This window comes from Bidens hawaiensis, unplaced genomic scaffold, assembly GCF_021521415.1.
Source record: "Bidens hawaiensis isolate Kalapana, Puna unplaced genomic scaffold, B.hawaiensis_p1.1 tig00006617_1, whole genome shotgun sequence".
Lineage (NCBI taxonomy): Eukaryota > Viridiplantae > Streptophyta > Magnoliopsida > Asterales > Asteraceae > Bidens > Bidens hawaiensis.
The window spans coordinates 723459-747403 of NW_027491447.1; the positions used below are offsets into that span (position 1 = coordinate 723459).

Consider the following 23945-nt stretch of genomic DNA (forward strand, 5'->3'; position numbering starts at 1 on the left):
GATTACCAGTAACCTTAAGATACCATTAACAATAAAATTTTGTTCTTTTATAAGGGCATTGTATTAACTATTAACAAAGTTATTATTTATATCCACATTTGGTATCTTTTTTATATTAAGTAAAATCTGAACAAAAAATATTTTTTCAAAATATATTCTCTCATTGTACTAGGCCCATAATGAAGCCCACTTATAATTAGGCCCAACTATAATAAGTTAGGGTTTATGTTTATCGTCCCCAAGACGACAACACAGTATATCACTCATCACCTGTAGCTTTCACCTTTTAATCATCAAATTATTATTCTTATTAATAACTAAAAATCCCACATATTTAAATACAAAAATCTCAATTCAACTATAGCCATTGTTTCCGATCACATTTCCGACCATGGCGTTATCTCCACAAGGTCTCATCGTAATGAAACTCAACGATTCATCATCCCGCAGAACTCAATTACCAAAGCAATTAACATTAAACTCCAAACCCATATTCAAATACAAAGTCTCCATCGTTTTACACAACCGGGTCTCACCAAACCCGGGTCGGAGCTTGCATGTACACAAGCTGAAATCATCCAAATCGGATAGTTTAGATAATTTAGGCAACATGGCCATTGTTACTAGTGTTTTTGAGTCAAACCCAGATCGGAAAACTGATGATAATGATAGTGGAGATGAAAATGATGATGACGGTAACGGAAATGTTCCGCCGCCGGGTAACGGCGGCGGCGGTGGCGGCGGAGATGAAGAGGATCATGATGAGAAGGAGTTTGGAATGTTGATGAAGTTTGATGACGTCATGAAGGTTGCTGAAGCTAATGGTGTGAGTCTTCCGGATGATATGTTGGAGGCTGCGAAGGCTACCGGGCTTCGGGAACTTATCGTTACTCGATATATGGAGTTACAGGTAGTTTATATGTTTTTAACTGTTATGTTAATTGTTAGGTTAGTTTAGGTTAATTGACAATTTGATTATATTTGATTATTAGAAATCAGGTTGGGCATTAAGTTTCTTGACAAAGAATTTCAGTATGCTTCGGAACCGGTTACTTGCTGACCCGTCGTTTTTGTTTAAAGTCGGAACGGAGGTTCGTGTACTGGTTTTTACTTGCATGCAGTAATTGATTGGAGGTTGCGTGTTGTTAACTTGCTATATGTTGATTGTGAATTTTTGATGATGTAGATAGTGATCGATTCTTGTTGTGCGACGTTTGCCGAAGTGCAAAAAAGAGGGAAAGATTTCTGGAATGAGTTCGAGTTGTATGCTGCGGATCTTTTGGTTGGTATAGTGGTTGATATTGCTATGGTTGGTATGTTGGCGCCGTATGCGCGTATAGGGAAGCAAACGGTAGCGAGTGGCGGTTTGTTTAGTGGTTTGAAAAACTCTGTTTTGGCTCTTCCTAGCAGGTTATTGTTATGTTTTTATTTTAAGTTATAGCGCTCGAGAAATTGGCTTGATGTTGGTTTTTTTATTAGTTTTTGAACTTTGTTGGTTGTGTAGTGTGTTTGAGTTTGAGAGACCGGGGTGTAGTTTTTCAGCACAGCAACGACTAGCCTCGTATTTTTACAAGGTATTGCTTCGTGTTTTACGAGCTGTTATTATACGCATAAAAGTGGTTATGGTAATAACTTTGTGTTTTGGTTGTATGGATTCAGGGTATTTTGTATGGTGCAATTGGATTTGGTTGTGGTATTGTCGGCCAAGGAATCGCTAACATGATTATGAATGCCAAACGGTATGCGTTTCGTTATGAAAAAAGAATACAATTGTTGTGATATTAATAACGAAATGCCTTAATGTGAGACTTAACTTTCAGGAGGATGCATTCATCAGAAGATGATGTAAAGGTGCCTCCTTTGGTGCAAAGTGCTGTTCTTTGGGGTATGTTTCGTTATTTGCATATGTAAATGAAGTTAAATAAATAATAAATGGGAGCAAGCGTAGTAACGATGTTTTGGATATTATTGTTTGCAGGTGTTTTCCTTGCGGTTTCTTCAAATACGCGTTACCAAGTTGTCAACGGGTTGGAAAGCTTGGTGGAAGCTTCTCCGTTGGCAAAACAGGTTCCTGTAGTTGCGATGGCGTTTACAGTTGGTGTGCGTTTTGCAAATAACATTTACGGTGGGATGCAGTTTGTAGACTGGGCTAGATTGAGCGGTGTTCAGTAATAAATAATAATAATAATTTGTCGAAGCGTTTCTGTTTCCTTTGAATGTAGAATTTGGATTCTTGGCAATTGGCAGGCACTTGTTTGTTAGCCAGCTTCATCCTTGGCAGCCTACTGCTTGTTTTTGTTGAATATTCAATCAGAAATCTTGTTATATATCATGTACTTGGTATTTACTTGATTATTGCAAGCCAATGAATTATGGACAAAAAGGTTAAAGCACTTGAAAAGATTTTGCAAATTCTATCTTACTTGATTTAGGATGTGGAATAAGAAAGAAAGTGAAAGAGTAAAGAATTCTAAAATGGTTTGAGATAAAAGGTCAAAACACTTGGTGTTCTGGGTACATTTGGATAATATACTCTTTTCTGCTAGAAGGATAATATGGTCTTTTGGCTTATGAGGGAAAGCATAATCAAATAATCAATTGGCTAGTCTGTTACTTTGGAATAGAAAAGATTGTTGGAACAAGGGATGTTTTATTCATACACCCTCTGTAAGTTGTATACTTTGAGCATTTTGGTCATGTTTGACTATTTATAGTCAAACTTGACATTTGGAAGGCCCAGTTGTTTAGGTTCGTCTCTGAATATGTTTGGAGAACCTGATGTGTCAGTAACTCTGCTGCTTCTCATATGAAGAGGTAGGTCCCAGCAGAGCCCAGTTGGACCCGCAAGACTCACCTCAAAGAGGGACGTCTGCGCAGTTGAACCCGCAAGACTCACCTTTAACAGGGACGTCTGCGCAAAGGCTAAACTCGCAAGACTCGCCTTGAAGAGAGACGTCTGCGCAGAAACCAACTGGATCCGCAGGACTCACCATGCTCAGAGACGTGACGTCCTTACGCGCAGTACGCAAGCTGTTCCCGCAGGAAAAGCCTCCCAATGGTCGACGTACTCCGCCTGTTCCCCGCAGCAACGGATACTAGCCATCAGGGAAGGCTACCCGCGCAGCAAGGCTACATGCACAAGGCACTTAACTCTTAAATAATTCAGTAATGTCACCTGAAGAATGAGTGAGCAAGCCGGGAATTTTCCCGCCCAAAGCCGGGAAAACTCCCGCCCAAATGAGCCAGTCCGTACGCTACTGGAGGATCTTTTGTACTGTACCTGACGAGGTATGGACAAAAGATCTGACCAAAGCTGCGACAGCTCACTGACAACAGTACAACGAGCAGCATGCTCTATTACTTAATGTCACTATCAGCCGCTGCCTACTCACCAACCTGTCGTAGCACGTGCATAGCCTGCAGTTGGTGGAAAAGGAATAGTACACAGCCGGCCTGGTCACTATCAGCCGCTGCCTACCCACCAACCACCAGCATGGCATGTGCGTAGCCCACAGTTGGCAGAACAGGAATACTATTCAGCCGGCTGTACCTTCTTGGAAACCTACATTCGGCTATAAATACTCCAACACCTTGGAATGGTATGATTATCTTATCTTCTCTAGCAATCTCTTAATATACACTTATATTCAAGAGCAATCTAGTCTGATTCTCACGCCGGAGGGTGGTCACAAGGAGGTACCCCCCCCTTCTCAGTGACGAGCTCACGGTGTCTGTTTTGCAGGTCATCAGAAGAACCATCTTTGCCGAACCTAACCCCTCGTGGGAAACATCTACTTAACCCCCAGATTATCCGTAATCTGCCCGGGGTCAATTAGTGTTTCTTCATTGGCGCCATCCGTGCATAAAAGCTAGAACTTATTCTCAGTTTTTTCAAACTTCTGGAAAGATGGTTAACGTTACTCCGGTCCCAAGGCCAGCGAGTGACCAAGAAACCCCGGTAACCACAACCCCAACTACTGGGAGGAACACCGGCGAATACACAAATTTTACGAACACTACCCCGGTTACTCAAGCCGGGGCAAGTGCAGTAAATTTTACGAACACTACCCCGGTTACCCAAGCTGGGGCAAGTGCAGTAAACAATCATCCCCTGGGATTCATTGATACCCAGGCGGAAAGACGACAGACGAGGTTCCCCCGCCAAACACTTGATCAAGTTAAAGCGTGGGCGGAAGCACGTCAGAAGGAATTCCAAGCTGAGTTGGACGAACGCTTACGTTCACTCCAACAGGCTGACGAGTTCGGAAGCACTCGACAACAGCTCAACATGAGCAATGAGTGCGAGTCCTCGGACGATGATCGAGAGTCCGACAGTGACGCAAACCCTCGCCATAGGGCGAAAGGGAAGCGTAACGAAACGGACTTCCAACCGAGAAGGAATTTTGGAGAAACCTTCAAACAAAGGAACGCGGGGGAAAACCCACGTGACTTCTCCAAAACCTTCAGACCAACTGCTGCAAACGCGGGAACTTCCAAGTTTGCAAGAGACATTGCGGAAGCAATCGCCCCGAAAAGTGCCAAGCAGATGCCCAGCATCGGCACTTATGATGTTATATCCGATCCAGATGATCACCTGAACAGATTCATAGCGGGGGCAACCGTCAGCAACTGGACGGAACCCACGTGGTGTTATATGTTCCAGATGACGCTGGTTGGAGCGGCTAGAGCGTGGTTTGACCGTCTACCGGTCCACCACATCTACGATTGAGCGGACTTCCAACACAAGTTCAGCCAACACTTCAGTTAACAGAGGAAATATACTGAAGAGTAGTGGACGATCCTCAACTGCGTTAGAGAGGAGGATGAATCTTTACTAGACTTCATCACTCGCTTCAACTCGAAAAAGCTGAGTCTGGGCGTTATAAGCAAAGATCTTGTTCGCGCCGCTTTCATCCAGGGCGCCGAATACCCAGAGCTGATCCGCACGTTGACGGGTAAAGACGGCATGCCATCCACATGGGATGCCATCATGACGGCGGCCAAGCGCTTTGCCGAAACAGAGAAGCAGCTGGGTGGGGATCTGCCCTAGGGTACAAGCCTCTACACGCAGAGGACTAGATAACACAACGTCCGGACCGCCCGGCAAAACAAAAAGAGGAAGCTAGGCATTTGGCAGTCAAGGGTAAACTTTGACACCACATCCAGCTCTCGCTCTTTAGTAGGCGGAAGGGATAACACGCACCCGTCAAGCCGACACCCCCGGTGGACGCCGCTCACCAAAAGCGTCACGGAGATATTTGCCACTGAGAAACTCCCATGGCCAAAAGCTCCAACGGTCCGGCACCGACCGGACGCGGATCAGAGCAAATACTGTGACTTCCACGGGACAAAGGGTCACACCACTGAGAAGTGTACATCCTTGAGGGATATTATTGAAACATTCGTCAATGATGGAAAACTTACACACCTTGTGGCATCAATCAAGAATGGAAGGAAGAATGACAACCAATACAAAAGCAATGGACGAAAGCCCGTTGACATCAGCATCCACATGGTTCACAGTAACGTCAGAGGAAGAAAAAGACGGACGACAGAACCATGCGCATGGAAGGAAGCTGAGGTGCGCTTCCCGCGAGTGCCAGGAGGACCCAGCAAAGAAGGCCCTATCGTCATCAAAAGCCAGTTGGGGCACTACATCACTTCCCGCACTCTTGTTGACAACGGCGCCTCGTCAACGGTTATGTACAGACAGTTCTTAGACAAGCTAGATGACGAAGACAAGGAACGCCTGGAAACGGTCTACGCCTCGATGGAAGGGTTCGACGGCAGCACAAACACCCCTCTGGGTATCCTATCTTTCCCCGTCACTCTCACAGACGGAAAACACTCCCGCACAGAGGACGTGGACTTTGTCGTAATGAGGAAGCCACACCACACATACGACATTCTCTTCGGGAGAGACGGGATGGCAAGATTCAATGCCTCCGCGATTTCTTATGGGCACAGGCATCCCAGGTAATTCAGTCTTATGGTTCTTCATTATCATTCCTCTGGCGTTACGACCTTTACCACAATGATGCTGTCCATAGATCAAATTATTTCGTGGATTGGATTTCACTTGACTGTCTACGGTTCCATTGAACGCAGGCCAAAGTCAAGAAAAGGACTTCCTTACTTTTAGTCTTAATTACTAGTGTGACATCTGCCCTGATCCGACCCGACCCAGGTACCCGTTTCTCTGACCCGATCTCTTTCTTTTATGATTTAATATATTTATACTTATGTTTTATTTTTAATAATAATAATATACTTTTCCTTTCCGCCTCTCTCTCTCTTTCTTTCCGCCGTCCCCTCCCTCTTCCTCTCTTTCCGCCTTCTTTTCCCTCTTGTCGCCGTCCCGCCCTTACGCCTTGTTTCCCTCTTTTTCTTCTAACTCTTTGCTTGTCCTTTGTTCCTTCCCGCCTAAGGTTGTCTGCAGCTCCACGCGCCAGACTCCTTACATGGAAGCCTGCGTGAAGACATCTTGTTCCTGCGATGCGTGAAGAGAACTCTTCTCGCAGCGCGCTAAGAATGCATGTTCTTCCCGCAATGCGCTAAGAATGTATGTTCTTCCCGCGATGCGCTTAGAATTCAAGGTTCTTCACGCAGCGCGCTAAGGAATTGTGATTCTTCCCGCAGCACGCTAAGGATTGTTGTGCCAGCCTTCGCGCTCGCGCACTCAGCCTTCTCGCGCTTGACCCTTTAGTCTAGTCCTGTTTTATCCAGCCTGTATGCTTTTGTGTTGCCTTTTCTTCTGAGCTGTTGACCTAACCTATCTAATGTCTGAATAGTTACTTTCGGCGCAGCATGCGTACCAACCCCATTGGTTGGTAGAAAAAGTGACTGACATTATCTTTTGAGATCTGCTTTTGCCATGCTTGACCAGTACCTTTATCTGAACCGCCCATGCTTTTTTTACTGTTCCCTGACAGCTTTATCTTGCCCCCTGCAGCTGCCATATCTTTTGATATCTTTACTTTTCAGAACTTTTTACCGTTGATATCTTTTCTTTTACTTTTTGAGATCTTTTCCCCTTTTTCTAGGGATTATGTCTCCTAGGGTTTTTCTATAAATAATAGTATTATTTTTCATAACACATCACACACAAACACTTAATCTCTCCTGTTCTCTTGCTCTTTGCTCTCTGCCGTCTTCCTCTCTGCCTCCGTCGTCCTTCCTGTTCTGCCCTGCTTTTCCGGTAATATATATTATATATAATAATTTACTTATTTAATTATGCTAACTTATAATCAAGACTTAAAACAAATCATTAAAACAATAATCTTATTTATAGGTTAACTTGTGCTTGTTTAAAGTTGGTTCTTGCTTTATCTTACACCGCATCGTTTATCAAGTGAGTTATCTCGTATCTAATCCCTTTTTATTTTAAATACTTTGGGATGTTCATGTGTTCATATCAAACTTAGAGTCTTAAACTTGTTTATGAACTTTAGTCGCGCAGTATCCCATGTGTTGAGGACGTAGACTTGGCTGTTTATTTGTATGTGTGGATCATTAACCGTCTTGTCGGTCTATTCCGCAGCTTTCATGGTACCATTAGATGAACACGGGAGAACATTCGTTTATGATTTCTCTTTTACACATGCACAGTTAGTCTTGTTTGTGAGCTCAATTGTGAGCACTGGCAGTCTTGTCTCTTAGAGTTGGTCCCGATCAGATTACACCCTTGTTGAAAACCAGACATACACATGTTGCGCGCAGATTTTATTGTTATCTATGTATTGTATTAAACTTGATTTCTCACCAACACGCAAGTGTTTGACGTTTATTTTAACACATGTTCAGGTTTGCAGTAGCTGTTTTGGAGCTTGTGGACACGTAGGACGTTTTTACTTTTGGACCTAGAATTAAAATGTATCAAGACAAGTTAATGTTGTTTGAATGTTATAATTTATAATATATTGATTTATGTTTGATTTATGTTCTTTATTTTCCCCGCTGCGCGTGCGCGATAAAATGTGTATTAATAAATATTGACACCAATAGTGTCGCGAGTAATGAAGCAATATGTGGCGCCCCGATGTATAATCCGCCTTTGGTCGGGGTGTTACAGATTGGTATCAGAGCTCGTTGACTTTAGGATAGGTGGTTAGACGTAACGGCCTAGAATACCTAAGAGTCCCTCCTCGCGCATGAGAGGAATCTCATGTTTGCGCGCTTATTGTTAATTACTCGTTATTTATGAATATGCTCGCGCTTACGCAGTATATGATTTTATGTTTTATTTCGCGATATTTCGATTTTTGTTGAATTTCGATTTTTATTGATTTTACTTACATATTCGTTTGTTGGATTTGAAAATCCGAAAAGTCATGGTGATACATGAATAGTTGATTTTCAATTTCCATTTACGATTATGTTCTGAGGTTGGAGACTTGAAAAGTCATGGTGATACATGAATTGTCAACCTCCAATACTCATTTTCTTGTATGCTTTATATTGAAGATTGAAAAGTCATGGTGATACATGAATCGTCAATCTCCAATACTCGTTTGCTCGTATATTTTCAATTGGGAATTCGGAAAGTCATGGTGATACACGAATGGTCGATTTCTTGATTCGAATTTGTTACCTTTATTAAGTCTGCATTTAGGATCATTTATTTTACTTTAACTGTTGACTGTAACTGACTCCGTGAAACCAAGCTTTATAAGATTAAAACTTTGTGCTAAAAACCAAGATATTAACTAAAATTAAAACTTTTATAGAATGCCTCCGCTATCTCGCCGATTTCAGAGAAGAGAAGCCTCGCGCATGCGTAGACAGCAACGTTCCCAGGAAATGGCCGCCGCAATAGCCCAAGCCTTAAACCAAAACAATGCTAATACCTCCAGTTACAACATTAAATCCTTCAATGCGGGTAACCCTCCAAAGTTCACAGGTCTTGGAGGAGCCACCGTGATGCTCCAATGGCTCGAGAAGATAGAAAACACTTTCCTCCACACCCAATGCCCCTCAGACAGACGAACCCTGTATGCTTCCAGTGTCCTGGAATCCAGAGCGCTTACATGGTGGAATGGAGTAGCTCATGCGCGTGGCGCAGAGGCTGCTTCTAGCATAACATGGGAGGAATTCAAGGAAATTCTTACGCGAGAATTCTGCCCTCCCAACGAAGTTAAGCGCCTGGAGGAGGAATTTTGGAACCTTAAGCAGTACAGTGGTGAAGCGCGCGAGTACGCGACGCGCTTCCATGAACTAAGCCTGCTTGTCCCTCACCTTGTTACCCCTACCCGCCGAGCCATAGAGAAATTCCTTGGGGGTCTCCCCATGGAAATTCAAGATTCTGTATGGGCCAGAAACCCAGTTACTCTCTCTGACGCCATCGAGTTGGCCGCTGTGCTCAGCGACAACCATGTCAGAGCAGGAACCCTGTTCCTGCGGGGAACTGAGAAGACCAAACCCACCAAGACTGTCCCTGAACCAACAGAAACCAAACCAGAACCCTCAAACCATAACCAGAAACGTAGGCGCAGACAAGCCTATGCGCTTACCAACCCGCCCATTGTCCAGCAACCCATTTATCAACCCCCAGTTTACGCCCCTCAACCCCTGTCAACATACCCAACACCTCCTGTAGTCCACAACTATGCCTTAACCAATCCAGCACTCCCTGCCCCGCCAACTAAGAAACCTTACACAGGAAACCATCCCTTTTGCCCAACCTGTAGATTTCACCACCCAACCCAAACCCCGTGTCGACTTTGCACCCGATGTGGCCGTACTGGTCACACTGCTGAGAACTGTAGAGTCCTTCTCGCCAATCCAATTGCGCCAACCCCACCAGTCTACCCGCAGAATCCACAACCAACCTACCAAAACCCACGACCCAGATCGTGCTTTAACTGCGGTGATCCCAGTCATTTCCGGAACGCGTGCCCAAGGCTACAAGTTCAGATTACGCAAGCGAATCCGGTGAACCAGATTTCAAACCAAGTGACGCGTGGACGAGCTTTTAACATAACCGCGCACCAAGCGCAAGCGAATAATGACGTAGTTAATGGTACATTTTTACTTAACGGATTTTATGCTTCTGTACTTTTTGATACTGGCGCCGATCGAAGTTTTATCTCTCGCGCCTTCGAGCAGAAGCTTGCGCGACCGCGCGATAACTTAAAAGAAGATTTCAGTTGAATTGGCTAATGGCGAAACTGTTTTAATTAACTCAGTGATTAAAGATTGTACGCTTAATCTTAACGAAAACGATTTTCTAATCGACCTCATCCCCATGCCTCTTGGAAGCTTTGATGTTATCATTGGTATGGACTGGCTCTCGAATAATCGCGCCGAAGTTATTTGCGCCAAGAAGATGATTCGCATTCCTCGAGAAAATGGTGATCTTCATATCTACGGCGAGAAACCCTCCAGTGGTCTTAAACTTATGTCTTGCGCCGAAGCCCAAAGACTCATGCGGAAGAAGTGTATTGCATTTCTAGCCCATGTGGTTAAACCCGATGAAGGAAAGAAGCTTCGCGATATCCCGATTGTGCGTGATTTCCCTGAAGTTTTTCCTGATGATCTTCCTGGTATCCCTCCCGCTCGTGAAGTCGAGTTTCGTATTGATCTTGTCCCTGGTGCTTCCCCCGTGGCTAAATCTCCTTATCGTCTTGCACCCGCTGAGATGCAAGAATTGGCTAGCCAACTTCAAGAGTTGACTGCTAAAGGATTCATTCGCCCTAGCTCTTCGCCCTGGGGTGCTCCGGTGTTGTTCGTTAAAAAGAAAGATGGTTCGTGTCGCATGTGTATCGATTACCGCGAGTTGAACAAACTCACCATTAAGAACCGGTATCCCTTACCACGTATTGACGACCTCTTTGATCAACTCCAAGGTGCCTCTTGTTTCTCGAAGATTGATCTCCGCTCTGGTTATCACCAGTTGCGCATCCGCGATGAAGATGTTCCGAAGACTGCTTTTCGAACTCGTTATGGCCATTTTGAATTCTTGGTCATGTCCTTCGGTTTAACCAACGCACCCGCCGTTTTCATGGATCTTATGAATCGAGTGTGTAGGCCTTTCTTGGATAAATTCGTGATTGTGTTTATCGATGACGTTCTGATTTATTCCAAGACTAAGGCCGAGCATGAACAACATCTTCGTTTGGTGTTGCAAAAGCTTAGAGTTGAGCAACTCTATGCTAAGCTTTCCAAGTGTGAATTTTGGTCTGATGAAGTACAGTTTCTTGGTCATGTTGTAAACAAGATGGGTATTCATGTCGACCCATCCAAGATTGAAGCAATCAAGAACTGGATTACGCCATCCTCTCCTTCCGAGATCCGTTCCTTTCTGGGCTTAGCTGGTTACTACCGGCGATTCATTTCGAACTTCTCGAAGATCGCTTTGCCTTTAACAGCTCTGACGCACAAAGGTAAACCGTATATTTGGGGCTCGAAGCAAGAAGAAGCCTTTCTAACGCTCAAGCGTTTGTTGTGTGAAGCTCCTGTTCTTGCGCTACCTGAGGGTAATGATGATTTTGTCGTGTATTGCGATGCATCCAACCAAGGTCTCGGTTGTGTTCTTATGCAACGAGGCAAGGTTATCGCTTACGCATCAAGGCAACTTAAGGTTCATGAAAAGAATTATACAACTCACGATCTCGAACTTGGTGCAGTTGTTTTTGCCTTGAAGATCTGGAGACACTACCTTTATGGTACTAAGTGTATCCTCTACACTGACCATAAAAGCCTTCAGCATATCTTTGATCAAAAGGAACTTAACATGAGACAACGCCGATGGAACGAACTCATCAGCGATTACGATTGTGAGATCCGGTATCATCCTGGTAAGGCTAATGTGGTAGCCGATGCGCTCAGCCGAAAACCCTGCCAGCTTAACTGTATCTTGCCGCGCACCCAGCTTCACTTCGCGCCGATTCAAAGCAACCTTGAATCGCGTATTCGCGACTCGCAGCGCGCATCCATCAGCAATGGCAACCTTCGCGCCGAGTTAGCGTGTGGCGCGGAAGCGCATTTTGTCCCTAATCTGAGTGAAATTCTTTGCTATCTCAATCGCATCTGGATCCCTTGTGATGAGAATCTTCGCGCTGATATCCTGTGTGAAGCGCACAAATCTCGGTATTCTATTCATCCTGGCGCTGATAAGATGTACAAGGATTTGCGCATAACTTATTGGTGGCCCGGTATGAAAAAGGATATTGCTGTGTTCGTAGCTAGATGTCTGACTTGTTCTAAAGTGAAAGCTGAACACCAACGCCCATCTGGTTTGCTCGAACAACCAGAAATTCCTACGTGGAAATGGGAATGTGTAGCAATGGACTTTATTACCAAGTTACCTTTGACAACAAGTAAACATGATAGCATTTGGGTAATAGTGGATCGTTTGACTAAGTCTGCTCACTTCCTGCCCATTCGTGAAAACTACCGTGTTGAGCAACTCGCGCAGCTGTATGTCAAGGAAATTGTTTGCCGTCATGGTACTCCTTTGAGCATCATATCCGATCGCGATGGCCGTTTTATATCTCGCTTTTGGAAATCTCTCCAATCTGCGCTAGGAACTCGCTTGGACATGAGTACGGCATATCATCCCCAGACTGACGGTCAGTCTGAGCGAACTATTCAAACTCTTGAGGATATGCTCCGATCTTGTGCACTTGATTTTGGAGGTAATTGGGATTCACACCTGCCTTTGATTGAGTTCTCTTATAATAACAGCTATCATTCCAGTATCGGTATGGCCCCATTTGAAGCACTTTACGGTCGTAAATGCCGCTCCCCGATCTGTTGGAGCGAAGTGGGTGAAACTCAAATCACAGGACCCGAACTTGTTCAAGAGACAACCGATAAAATCGCCAAGATCCGTGATCATCTGCTGACTGCTAGAAGCCGACAGAAGAGTTACGCAGATCGCAGACGAAAGCCTCTCGAATTTCAAGTTGGTGATCTTGTTCTCCTCAAAGTGTCGCCTTGGAAAGGTGTTGTCCGCTTTGGGAAGAAGGGTAAGCTTGCTCCTCGTTATGTTGGTCCATTCAAGATTCTCGCGCGTGTGGGAAAAGTTGCCTACAGACTTGACCTGCCGCCCGCGCTCAGTAATGTGCATCCAACGTTCCATGTATCCAATCTCAAGAAGTGTTTAGCTGACGAGAACCTTCACATTTCACTCGATGAAGTTCAAGTTGATGAATCTATGCATTTCGTTGAGAAGCCTGTTGAGATTATGGATCGCGAGGTTAAGCAAACCAAGCGCAGTCGTATCCCTATCGTGAAAGTTCGCTGGGAGTCCAAGCGCGGAGCCGAGTTTACATGGGAAAGGGAAGATCAAATGAAGATCAAGTACCCGCACCTGTTCTCTGCGCGACCTACTTCGAGATAAATTTCGGGACGAAATTTCTTAAAGTAGGGGAGACTGTGACATCTGCCCTGATCCGACCCGACCCAGGTACCCGTTTCTCTGACCCGATCTCTTTCTTTTATGATTTAATATATTTATACTTATGTTTTATTTTTAATAATAATAATATACTTTTCCTTTCCGCCTCTCTCTCTCTTTCTTTCCGCCGTCCCCTCCCTCTTCCTCTCTTTCCGCCTTCTTTTCCCTCTTGTCGCCGTCCCGCCCTTACGCCTTGTTTTCCTCTTTTTCTTCTAACTCTTTGCTTGTCCTTTGTTCCTTCCCGCCTAAGGTTGTCTGCAGCTCCACGCGCCAGACTCCTTACATGGAAGCCTGCGTGAAGACATCTTGTTCCTGCGATGCGTGAAGAGAACTCTTCTCGCAGCGCGCTAAGAATGCATGTTCTTCCCGCAATGCGCTAAGAATGTATGTTCTTCCCGCGATGCGCTTAGAATTCAAGGTTCTTCACGCAGCGCGCTAAGGAATTGTGATTCTTCCCGCAGCACGCTAAGGATTGTTGTGCCAGCCTTCGCGCTCGCGCACTCAGCCTTCTCGCGCTTGACCCTTTAGTCTAGTCCTGTTTTATCCAGCCTGTATGCTTTTGTGTTGCCTTTTCTTCTGAGCTGTTGACCTAACCTATCTAATGTCTGAATAGTTACTTTCGGCGCAGCATGCGTACCAACCCCATTGGTTGGTAGAAAAAGTGACTGACATTATCTTTTGAGATCTGCTTTTGCCATGCTTGACCAGTACCTTTATCTGAACCGCCCATGCTTTTTTTACTGTTCCCTGACAGCTTTATCTTGCCCCCTGCAGCTGCCATATCTTTTGATATCTTTACTTTTCAGAACTTTTTACCGTTGATATCTTTTCTTTTACTTTTTGAGATCTTTTCCCCTTTTTCTAGGGATTATGTCTCCTAGGGTTTTTCTATAAATAATAGTATTATTTTTCATAACACATCACACACAAACACTTAATCTCTCCTGTTCTCTTGCTCTTTGCTCTCTGCCGTCTTCCTCTCTGCCTCCGTCGTCCTTCCTGTTCTGCCCTGCTTTTCCGGTAATATATATTATATATAATAATTTACTTATTTAATTATGCTAACTTATAATCAAGACTTAAAACAAATCATTAAAACAATAATCTTATTTATAGGTTAACTTGTGCTTGTTTAAAGTTGGTTCTTGCTTTATCTTACACCGCATCGTTTATCAAGTGAGTTATCTCGTATCTAATCCCTTTTTATTTTAAATACTTTGGGATGTTCATGTGTTCATATCAAACTTAGAGTCTTAAACTTGTTTATGAACTTTAGTCGCGCAGTATCCCATGTGTTGAGGACGTAGACTTGGCTGTTTATTTGTATGTGTGGATCATTAACCGTCTTGTCGGTCTATTCCGCAGCTTTCATGGTACCATTAGATGAACACGGGAGAACATTCGTTTATGATTTCTCTTTTACACATGCACAGTTAGTCTTGTTTGTGAGCTCAATTGTGAGCACTGGCAGTCTTGTCTCTTAGAGTTGGTCCCGATCAGATTACACCCTTGTTGAAAACCAGACATACACATGTTGCGCGCAGATTTTATTGTTATCTATGTATTGTATTAAACTTGATTTCTCACCAACACGCAAGTGTTTGACGTTTATTTTAACACATGTTCAGGTTTGCAGTAGCTGTTTTGGAGCTTGTGGACACGTAGGACGTTTTTACTTTTGGACCTAGAATTAAAATGTATCAAGACAAGTTAATGTTGTTTGAATGTTATAATTTATAATATATTGATTTATGTTTGATTTATGTTCTTTATTTTCCCCGCTGCGCGTGCGCGATAAAATGTGTATTAATAAATATTGACACCAATAGTGTCACGAGTAATGAAGCAATATGTGGCGCCCCGATGTATAATCCGCCTTTGGTCGGGGTGTTACAACTAGTAGTTTGAAGCGAAACCGGTTTTTGTTTTTTTGCACTCGGTTCCGGGATGGCCAACAGCTGAGGGCGTGGCGATGGTCACCGGTATTCCCCAGGTATGCATCGCATCTGTCTCATCAACACCCAAACCAAAGATGGCTAAACCCACCATCACCGAACCAGAAGAATGGGCTTTCAATGGCAAATACCCCGACCAGGCGGTTACCATTGGCCCAACAATCACTGATCCTACGCGCACCTTACTCAAATGCTTACTACAGAAGAACGCTGACATCTTCGCATGGAAACCAGCTGACATGACTGGTGTACCTCGAAGTAAGGCAGAGCATAAGCTCAAGTGTGACCCGGCTTTTACGCCGGTCATACAAAAGCGTAGAGTAATGGGGGCGGAACAAGCTAACGCGTGTAGAACCCAAGTCAAGGAACTCCTTGACGCGGGCATCGTACGCGTTAGCAGATATCAAACTTGGGTTGCAAATCCCGTTATGGTACCGAAGTCTAACAAGCAATGGCGCATGTGCATAGATTTCAAAGACTTGAACAAAGCATGCCCCAAAGATTGTTACCCGTTACCCGAAATTGATCTTAAGGTAGATTCGTTAGCACCGTTTCGCCTTAAATGCTTCCTTGATGCGTATAAAGGGCACCATCAAATCCACATGGCCGTTGACGATCAGGACAAAACCGCATTTCGGACGCCCGATGGCACATTTTGTTATCAAATGATGTCATTCGGACTTAAGAATGCCGGGTCCACATACCAACGCCTGATGGACAAAGTGTTTCATGCCCAAATAGGGAGGAACTTGGAAGTCTACATGGATGACCTGGTCATCAAAAGCCTTGACCCAGAAGCGATGTTGAAAGACATCGAAGAAACATTCAACACACTCAGAAGGATAAACATGAAGCACAACCCGAGCAAGTGTTCCTTTCGGATGGAAGAAGGGAAGTTCTTAGGAGTCATTGTTACAAAAGATGGCTTCAGAGCGAACCCTGAAAAGGTCGAAGCCATTATCAAGATGGAATCACCTACTACCATCAAGCAAGCTCAGACACTGAATGGACGCCTAGTTGCACTTAACCGCTTCTTGGCAAATCATGCGGATAGGTCGTTCCCATTCGTGTCGATGCTGAGAAACTGTTTAAAGAAAACGCACTTCCGCTGGACACCAGAAGCGGAAGCAGCTTTTCAGGAAATTCGGTCACGCTTGATCGAACTCCCAACGCTCACAGCACCAGAAGCGGGAGAGGAATTAATCCTATACCTCTCCGCCACAGATAGAGCAACCGGGGCCGTCCTGCTAGTCGAGCGAAAAGGCATCCAGATGCCAATCTACTATGTTAGCCGTCTCCTAACAGACGTCGAAACCCGGTATTATACCCTGGAAAAATTAGTCTTAGCACTTGTACAGGCTTCACGCAGGCTAAGACGATATTTCCAAGGTCACCCAATCACCATTCTCACCAACTTCAAACTTGCAAACGTTTTAGGCAAACCCGAACTGTCGGGACGCCTAGCCAAATGGGCAATAGAATTGGGAGAATACGCGATAAAGTACAAGCCAAGGCCAGCCATAAAAGGCCAGGTATTGGCCGACTTTATTGCCGAAGTCCCAGCCTCGCGGGAGAAAGAGTGCCAGGACGAGGCTCAACCCTCTCCAGCACAGGACATCGATGATGTCTGGCGACTTTACACTGATGGAGCAGCCAACAACGAGGGCTCAGGCGCAGGATTAAAACTAACCAACCCAGCAGGCCAAGAATACACTTACGCTATTCGACTAGATTTTCCAAGTACGAATAACGAGGCTGAGTATGAAGCATTCTTGGCCGGGTTAAGGATTGCGCGTAAGATGGGAGTAAAGAACTTGGAAGCCCATGTGGATTCCATGTTAGTAGCCAATCAGATAAACGGGGCGTACACGGCCGTAAACGACACAATGGCCTTGTACCTCGCTCAAGCAAAAACCCTCATGAGCGATTTTAACGATTGTAAGGTCATACACGTCAAGCGTAGCGAAAACAAATCTGCGGATGCGTTAAGCAAGCTTGCGTCATTGGCTTTCACCCACTTGGGAAAGGACATCCGCATTGAACTCCTTGGAGCACCATCAGTCCCACACAAAGAAGTCTGTGTCATCCAAACCGGCACGGAAATGTGGATGACACCAATAATAAATTACCTTGCGGCGGGTATACTACCAGAGTCGAAAACACAGGCAAGAAAACTACGCTGTAAAGCACTGAACTATCAACTCATCGATGACATCCTTTACAGACGTAACTTTCTTGGCCCACTCCTCAGATGCGTTGACGACCAAGACGCCGACCACCTCCTAAGGTAAGTACACGAAGGCATCTGTGGGATACACGCAGGTCCACGCGCAGTTGTAGCTAAGCTAAACAACGCGGGATACTTTTGGCCGGGGATGCATACGGATGCACTGGCATACATCAGAAAGTGTAGGTCTTGCCAACTCTACGCACCTAACACGCATCGCCCGAAGAACGAACTTGTTCCAGTCACCTCTTCATGGCCATTTCAGAAGTGGGCCATTGATGTGACAGGCCCATTTCCCACAGTAGCAGGGAACGTTCAATATCTAGTGGTCGCCATCGACTACTTCACCAAGTGGATAGAAGCAAAACCCTTAGCCCAAACAACCGCAAAACATATCAAGAAATTTATTTGGGAATTTATTATTTGTCGTTTCGGGCTTCCACATAATTTGGTGAGCGATAACGGCACCAACTTTGCTGACAAGAAGCTACAACAGTGGCTGAAAGAACTTCAAATCACCCACACCTTTACCTCAGTGGCGCACCCGCAGGGTAATGGTGAGGTGGAAAGAGCGAATAGGAGCATCGTCGATGGCATAAAGAAAAGACTATTGGAACACAGATCCGGCTGGGTGGACGAACTTCCACACGTCCTTTGGGCACACAGAACGATGAAAAAGGCAAGTACGGGAGAAACCCCGGTCAGCCTCACTTATGGCACTAAAGCCATGGTCCGGGTTGAAATTGGTCTACCCTCACCAAGGGTCTTGATTCAACCAGAGGACAATGATGCGGAAAGACGGTTAGACCTTATGCTAACCGAGGAACGCAGAGACTTAGCCGCAGCGCGTGAAGAGAACTACAAACGACAAATGCAAAAGTACTATAACACGCGGGTAAAACTCTGCAGCTACAATGTTGGAGACTACATACTGCGTAACAACGAGGCTTCGAACCAAGAACGCCCAGGAAAGCTGGCCCCCGTCTGGGAAGGGACATACATTATCAAAGAAGTTTTGGGAAAGGGCGCATACCGGCTCGAAAGGCTCGATGGCACCCCCATCCCAAGAACATGGAATGGAGCTCAATTACGCAAATGTTACATGTAGATCAATTCCAAACTTATAAAGAAATGGCCTGGGGCCACTTCTAATGGAAATGATTCTCCTTTATCACATTGTGTTGATCGCTTTACATTTATACTTATAAACTTTCCGGACGGTATGCCGGTATTCACCGCATAAATATGGAAAGAAGTCGTTGCGTGTGGACGGCGGCAAAACCCGCATAAACACAAAAAATGGCAAACCTTCACGCAGGTCAGTTATAGGTGAAGATTGGTCATCCCACTAAATGAAAGTGACGGTCCTACCCGCACAATCATGATAGAGGAAACTGCACTAACCTATTGACAACCGCGCGTCAAACGGTTAACTTATTCAAAACAATTGGAAAATTGCTAAATTAAACTAAAGTATGCGTGAGCAAGTCATACAACGTTTACAACGCAAGTCAAAAAGATTCAAAAGTAAGCGGGACTATACCCCTTACCTTGGCAACCAAATAACTATAAGACAGGTGCGAGTACAGTGTTAAGGCAAAACCCTTCACATACTTAGCACCTGCAGGGAATTGAAGCCAAGAATACCTCGGCAACCAAATAACTATAAGACGGGTGCGGGTACAGTGTCAAGGCAAAACCCTTCACATACTTAGCACCCGCAGGGAATTGAAGCCAGGAATACCTTGGAAGTAAAGTAACTATAAGACGAGTGCGGGTATAGTGTCAAGGCGAAACCCTTCACATACTTAGCACTCCGCAGGGAATTGAAACCAAGAAGGATCTTCTGGGCCGTGCTTGCGGAAACGGGAATAACATCCCCGCATAGCGGGAACGTCGAGAACTAGATTGTTTGAAGCTCCAAGATGGAATTGGTTGTTTTAACATAATTGATCACTATGTTCAAAACTACCAAAACCTCATGGAAAATCTACACAAGTGGAACTCAACGCTCCTGACTTGCGAGGAGGTTACAGACCTACCCGCATTATACCCAAAGATCAAGCAGAAAAGTCGGGAATCTCTGCACGTGACATTAGGACTTCCGCGGGAAGAATCCCCATGGAAAACCTTAAAACTAAACCCTTTTCAAAACCCTTTGCTTAAGTCCAAAAGTTCACCTCACTTATTAACAATTCATGAGAAGAACATTGGACTGGGGGGACTTGAAGAGGTAGGTCCCAGCAGAGCCCAGTTGGACCCGCAAGACTCACCTCAAAGAGGGACGTCTGCGCAGTTGAATCCGCAAGACTCATCTTTAACAGGGACGTCTACGCAAAGGCTAAACTCGCAAGACTCATCTTGAAGAGAGACGTCTGCGCAGAAACCAACTGGATCCGCAGGACCCACCATGCTCAGAGACGTGACGTCCTTACGCGCAGTACGCAAGCTGTTCCCGCAGGAAAAGCCTCCCAATGGTCGACGTACTCCGCCTGTTCCCCGCAGCAACGAATACTAGCCATCAGGGAAGGCTACCCGCGCAGCAAGGCTACATGCACAAGGCACTTAACTCTTAAATAATTCAGTAATGTCACCTGAAGAAGGAGTGAGCAAGCCGGGAATTTTCCCGCCTAAAGCCGGGAAAACTCCCGCCCAAATGAGCCAGTCCGTACGTTACTGGAGGATCTTTTGTACTGTACCTGACGAGGTATGGACAAAAGATCTGACCAAAGCTGCGACAGCTCACTGACAACAGTACAACGAGCAGCATGCTCTATTACTTAATATCACTATCAGCCGCTGCCTACTCACCAACCTGTCGTAGCACGTGCATAGCCTGCAGTTGGTGGAAAAGGAATAGTACACAGCTGGCCTGGTCACTATCAGCCGCTGCCTACCCACCAACCACCAGCATGGCATGTGCGTAGCCCACAGTTGGCAGAACAGGAATACTATTCAGCCGGCTGTACCTTCTTGGAAACCTACATTCGGCTATAAATACTCCAACACCTTGGAATGGTATGATTATCTTATCTTCTCTAGCAATCTCTTAATATACACTTATATTCAAGAGCAATCTAGTCTGATTCTCACGCCGGAGGGTGGTCACAAGGAGGTACCCCCCCCCTTCTCAGTGACGAGCTCACGGTGTCTGTTTTGCAGGTCATCAGAAGAACCATCTTTGCCGGACCTAACCCCTCGTGGGAAACATCTACTTAACCCCCAGATTATCCGTAATCTGCCCGGGGTCAATTAGTGTTTCTTCATTGGTATTTACTTGATTATTGCAAGCCAATGAATTATGGACAAAAAGGTTAAAGCACTTGAAAAGATTTTGCAAATTCTATCTTACTTGATTTAGGATGTGGAATAAGAAAGAAAGTGAAAGAGTAAAGAATTCTAAAATGGTTTGAGATAAAAGGTCAAAACAGTTGGTGTTCTGGGTACATTTGGACAATATACTCTTTTCTGCTAGAAGGATAATATGGTCTTTTGGCTTATGAGGGAAAGCATAATCAAATAATCAATTGGCTAGTCTGTTACTTTGGAATAGAAAAGATTGTTGGAACAAGGGATGTGTTATTCATACACCCTCTGTAAGTTGTATAGTTTGAGCATTTTGGTCATGTTTGACTATTTATAGTCAAACTTGACATTTGGAAGGCCCAGTTGTTTAGGTTCGTCTCTGAATATGTTTGGAGAACCTGATGTGTCAGTAACTCTGCTGCTTCTCATATGAACTATCAAGGGTAAATTGGTCATTTTATGGCCTAATAAAAGTCTACATTTTTGTGGGAAAAAGGCAAAATGCTTTGGAAATTGGAGTAAAATATGGAAGGGTAGTTTTGGCATTATAGAAAAAGGTATTATAGGCTGGTCTTTATTCAATATTAATATTGGGCCAATAAGGATAGAATTTAGTTAGTTTTGGGTCGGATTTAATTTCCTTGTATAGGACCCAAAGCTATGTGTTGGAAATAGGAATATTAGCTTTGGACCTTTGGTTCGGGCTTTTGTCCCCTTTACTCAAAAAAAGGTGAAATCTGTATTTTACCTAATGACAATTTACTTAATTACTTTTAGTTTAAATTATATACTTTAGATGAATGTTTATGATGTGTCATATGTGAGATATAAACGTATAGTTTTTTGAAAATAAATAATTAAAAAATGTGTATTATATCATACGCTGCTGATGAGGCGGCGACCGCGGCGGCGACCACAACGGCGACCACGGCGGCTGCCACCATGCCCGCGCCACTGGCACCGACGGCCGGACCATCAGGTACGCGCAGGGCTTCCCGCCGATCTTTGCCACCTTCCCGTCTGCCTGACCTGTTGGATGGATTTCCTTTAGGTTCAGGTGATGGGTTTGGCGGCTATCGGCCTGTCATTGACCCTACAGGTGCGTAGGGTTCCTTTCTTTTTCCCTTATGTTTTTTTATCATCTTTTCCTTACTGCTTTTGTTTCTTTTGCAGTGTCGGATTCCAATGAAGTGTATGTTCCACGATGGAACATTCGCCGAGGAACAACCCTTCGCACACCTGTGGAGTGCGTGGACTGGGCTCGCCACGCTGCTCCCCCGGGTGCGTTGGGGGAAGCCATGGTTAGCTACCAGGAGGGTAGGCTAACCAATGAGCTTCGGGTTCTCCAGGCCCGGATGCAGCCGCGCGTCGAGCTGCTTTGTCGTGAAAACGACAAGTTGAAAGCAGCTCGCGCCAAGGACGTATCTGAGGCGCGTGCTCTTCGGGAGGAGAACCAACAGCTGGCGGCAGCTGCCGCCGACAAGGAGAAGGCCTTCAAGGCCCTCGAGGTTGAAGTTCAGGCGCGACTCGAGGCCCGCTCCAAGGCTGCCCAAGCTGTGAATGAACAGCTTCGGCTGGCCAGGGAGACTGCGCGAAACGCAACCGAGAGGGCTGGCAAGGCTGAAGCCGTTGCTGAGCCTTTGCGTGTGGAGAATGAGGAGCTCAAGGCCAAATTAGAGGCTCTCCAACGCGCTCATGATGCCTTGGCAATGGAAGATGCCAAGAAACTCCAGGAAATCCTGGACCAGAGGGGGGTGCTTGACCACACCGAGCGGAAGCTTAAGGGCGTCGAAGAGGCTGCCGCAAAGGAAGTTTTACTTGCCAACCTTAACAAGAGCGAAGCCGAACGCGCCCATAACGAAGCTCAAGCTGCCCTCCAATGGCTTCTTCGAGAAGCGTTGCCTCAGGTATGTTTAGCTTTGTCCTCACGCTTCTCTGTAAGAGAAAAGGTTCTAATACTTTGTATTTTTTCTTTGTAGGTTGTGCGTCGGGTCTTTTCAGAGACCTCTTACGATGATGCTATGAGCGCAACCCTCAACGCTTCTCATGAGGATGGGGAAAAGGCCGGCTTCTTGCTTGGTCTAGGGTTTGTTGAGAAAGGCGTCCCGCCTTCCAACTTCCCTTTGTTCAACGTGGATACCGAAGCCATTTACGACCAAGCATTGAACCAATACGCCGCCTTCCCGCATCCAGTGGTGGAAAAGGTGGACGAAGTAGCTGTTGCTGATGATGGGTTAGCTGTCCTCAAAGCTTTCCTCGAACCACCCCGTTCTTCTGACGGAGCGGGTCCAAGTGAAAGCGGCCCTGAAGCTTGACCCTGAAGATCCCTTTCCATTGCTAAGATAGACTTGTATAGATTTACTCTTTCAGGCGGGTAGTAACCCGGCCATTCTTGTAATATATCATTGAAATATAAATCTTTTTGCGGATAAGATTGTTATTTCCTTCTTTGGATTCCTTGCATTATAAGCTCATGACTTAGTTTAAGTTAGCAATTTTCCAAGTTTTTTAGAATAAGTTAACCTGTTGAACGTGGTTGATGATGGGTTAAAGTTTCGCTTCCTCCTTCGTGATTGTGCGGGTAGAACCGTCACTTGCACTTGGTAGGATGACTAAACTTTAACCTTCATCTGACCTGCGTGTAGGTTTTCCTTATTTTTCCTCGAAATTTCTAAGTATTTAGGATAAGTTAACCTTTGAACGTGGTTGATAGTGGGTTAAAGTTTTGCTTCCTCTTTCGTGATTGTGCGGGTAGAACCGTCACTTGCACTTGGTAGGATGGCTAAACTTTACCCATACCTGACCTGCGTATAGGTTTTCCTTATCCTTATTTCTAAGTATTTTTTTTTTTTTTTTTTTTTTTTTTTTTTAGGATAACCTTTGAACGTGGTAGATGATAGTTTGAAGTTTTGCTTCCTTATTTGTGATTGTGCGGATAAGACCGTCACTTGCACTTACAAAGATGGCTAAACTTTACTTACATCATACCTGCGTGTAGGTTTCCCTTATTTTTAACGTTGTGTTTATGCGGGTTTTGCCGCCTTCCACACGCAAC

The 23945-nt window shown here is 45.0% G+C and overlaps 1 protein-coding gene across 1 annotated transcript; it reads left to right on the forward strand.

The window, feature by feature from the left end:
• Positions 1 to 274: 274 nt before the first annotated feature.
• LOC143633165 (protein RETICULATA-RELATED 1, chloroplastic-like) lies at positions 275 to 2332 on the forward strand. The gene is made up of 7 exons (XM_077101514.1): positions 275 to 910; positions 993 to 1091; positions 1187 to 1410; positions 1505 to 1574; positions 1660 to 1739; positions 1821 to 1885; positions 1979 to 2332. Exons 1-7 carry the CDS (start codon positions 392 to 394, stop codon positions 2170 to 2172), a joined length of 1251 nt encoding a protein of 416 aa, XP_076957629.1. The 5' UTR covers positions 275 to 391; the 3' UTR covers positions 2173 to 2332.
• Positions 2333 to 23945: the final 21613 nt, after the last annotated feature.

Excerpts from the sequence above, each read along its gene's own strand:
- LOC143633165 (XM_077101514.1), top strand. The coding sequence starts at position 392 with ATGGCGTTATCTCCACAAGGTCTCATCGTAATGAAACTCAACGATTCA. Across the intron at positions 1,575-1,659 it reads TAGCCTCGTATTTTTACAAG|GGTATTTTGTATGGTGCAAT; the intron begins GTATTGCTTCGT and ends GTATGGATTCAG. Across the intron at positions 1,740-1,820 it reads ATGATTATGAATGCCAAACG|GAGGATGCATTCATCAGAAG; the intron begins GTATGCGTTTCG and ends CTTAACTTTCAG.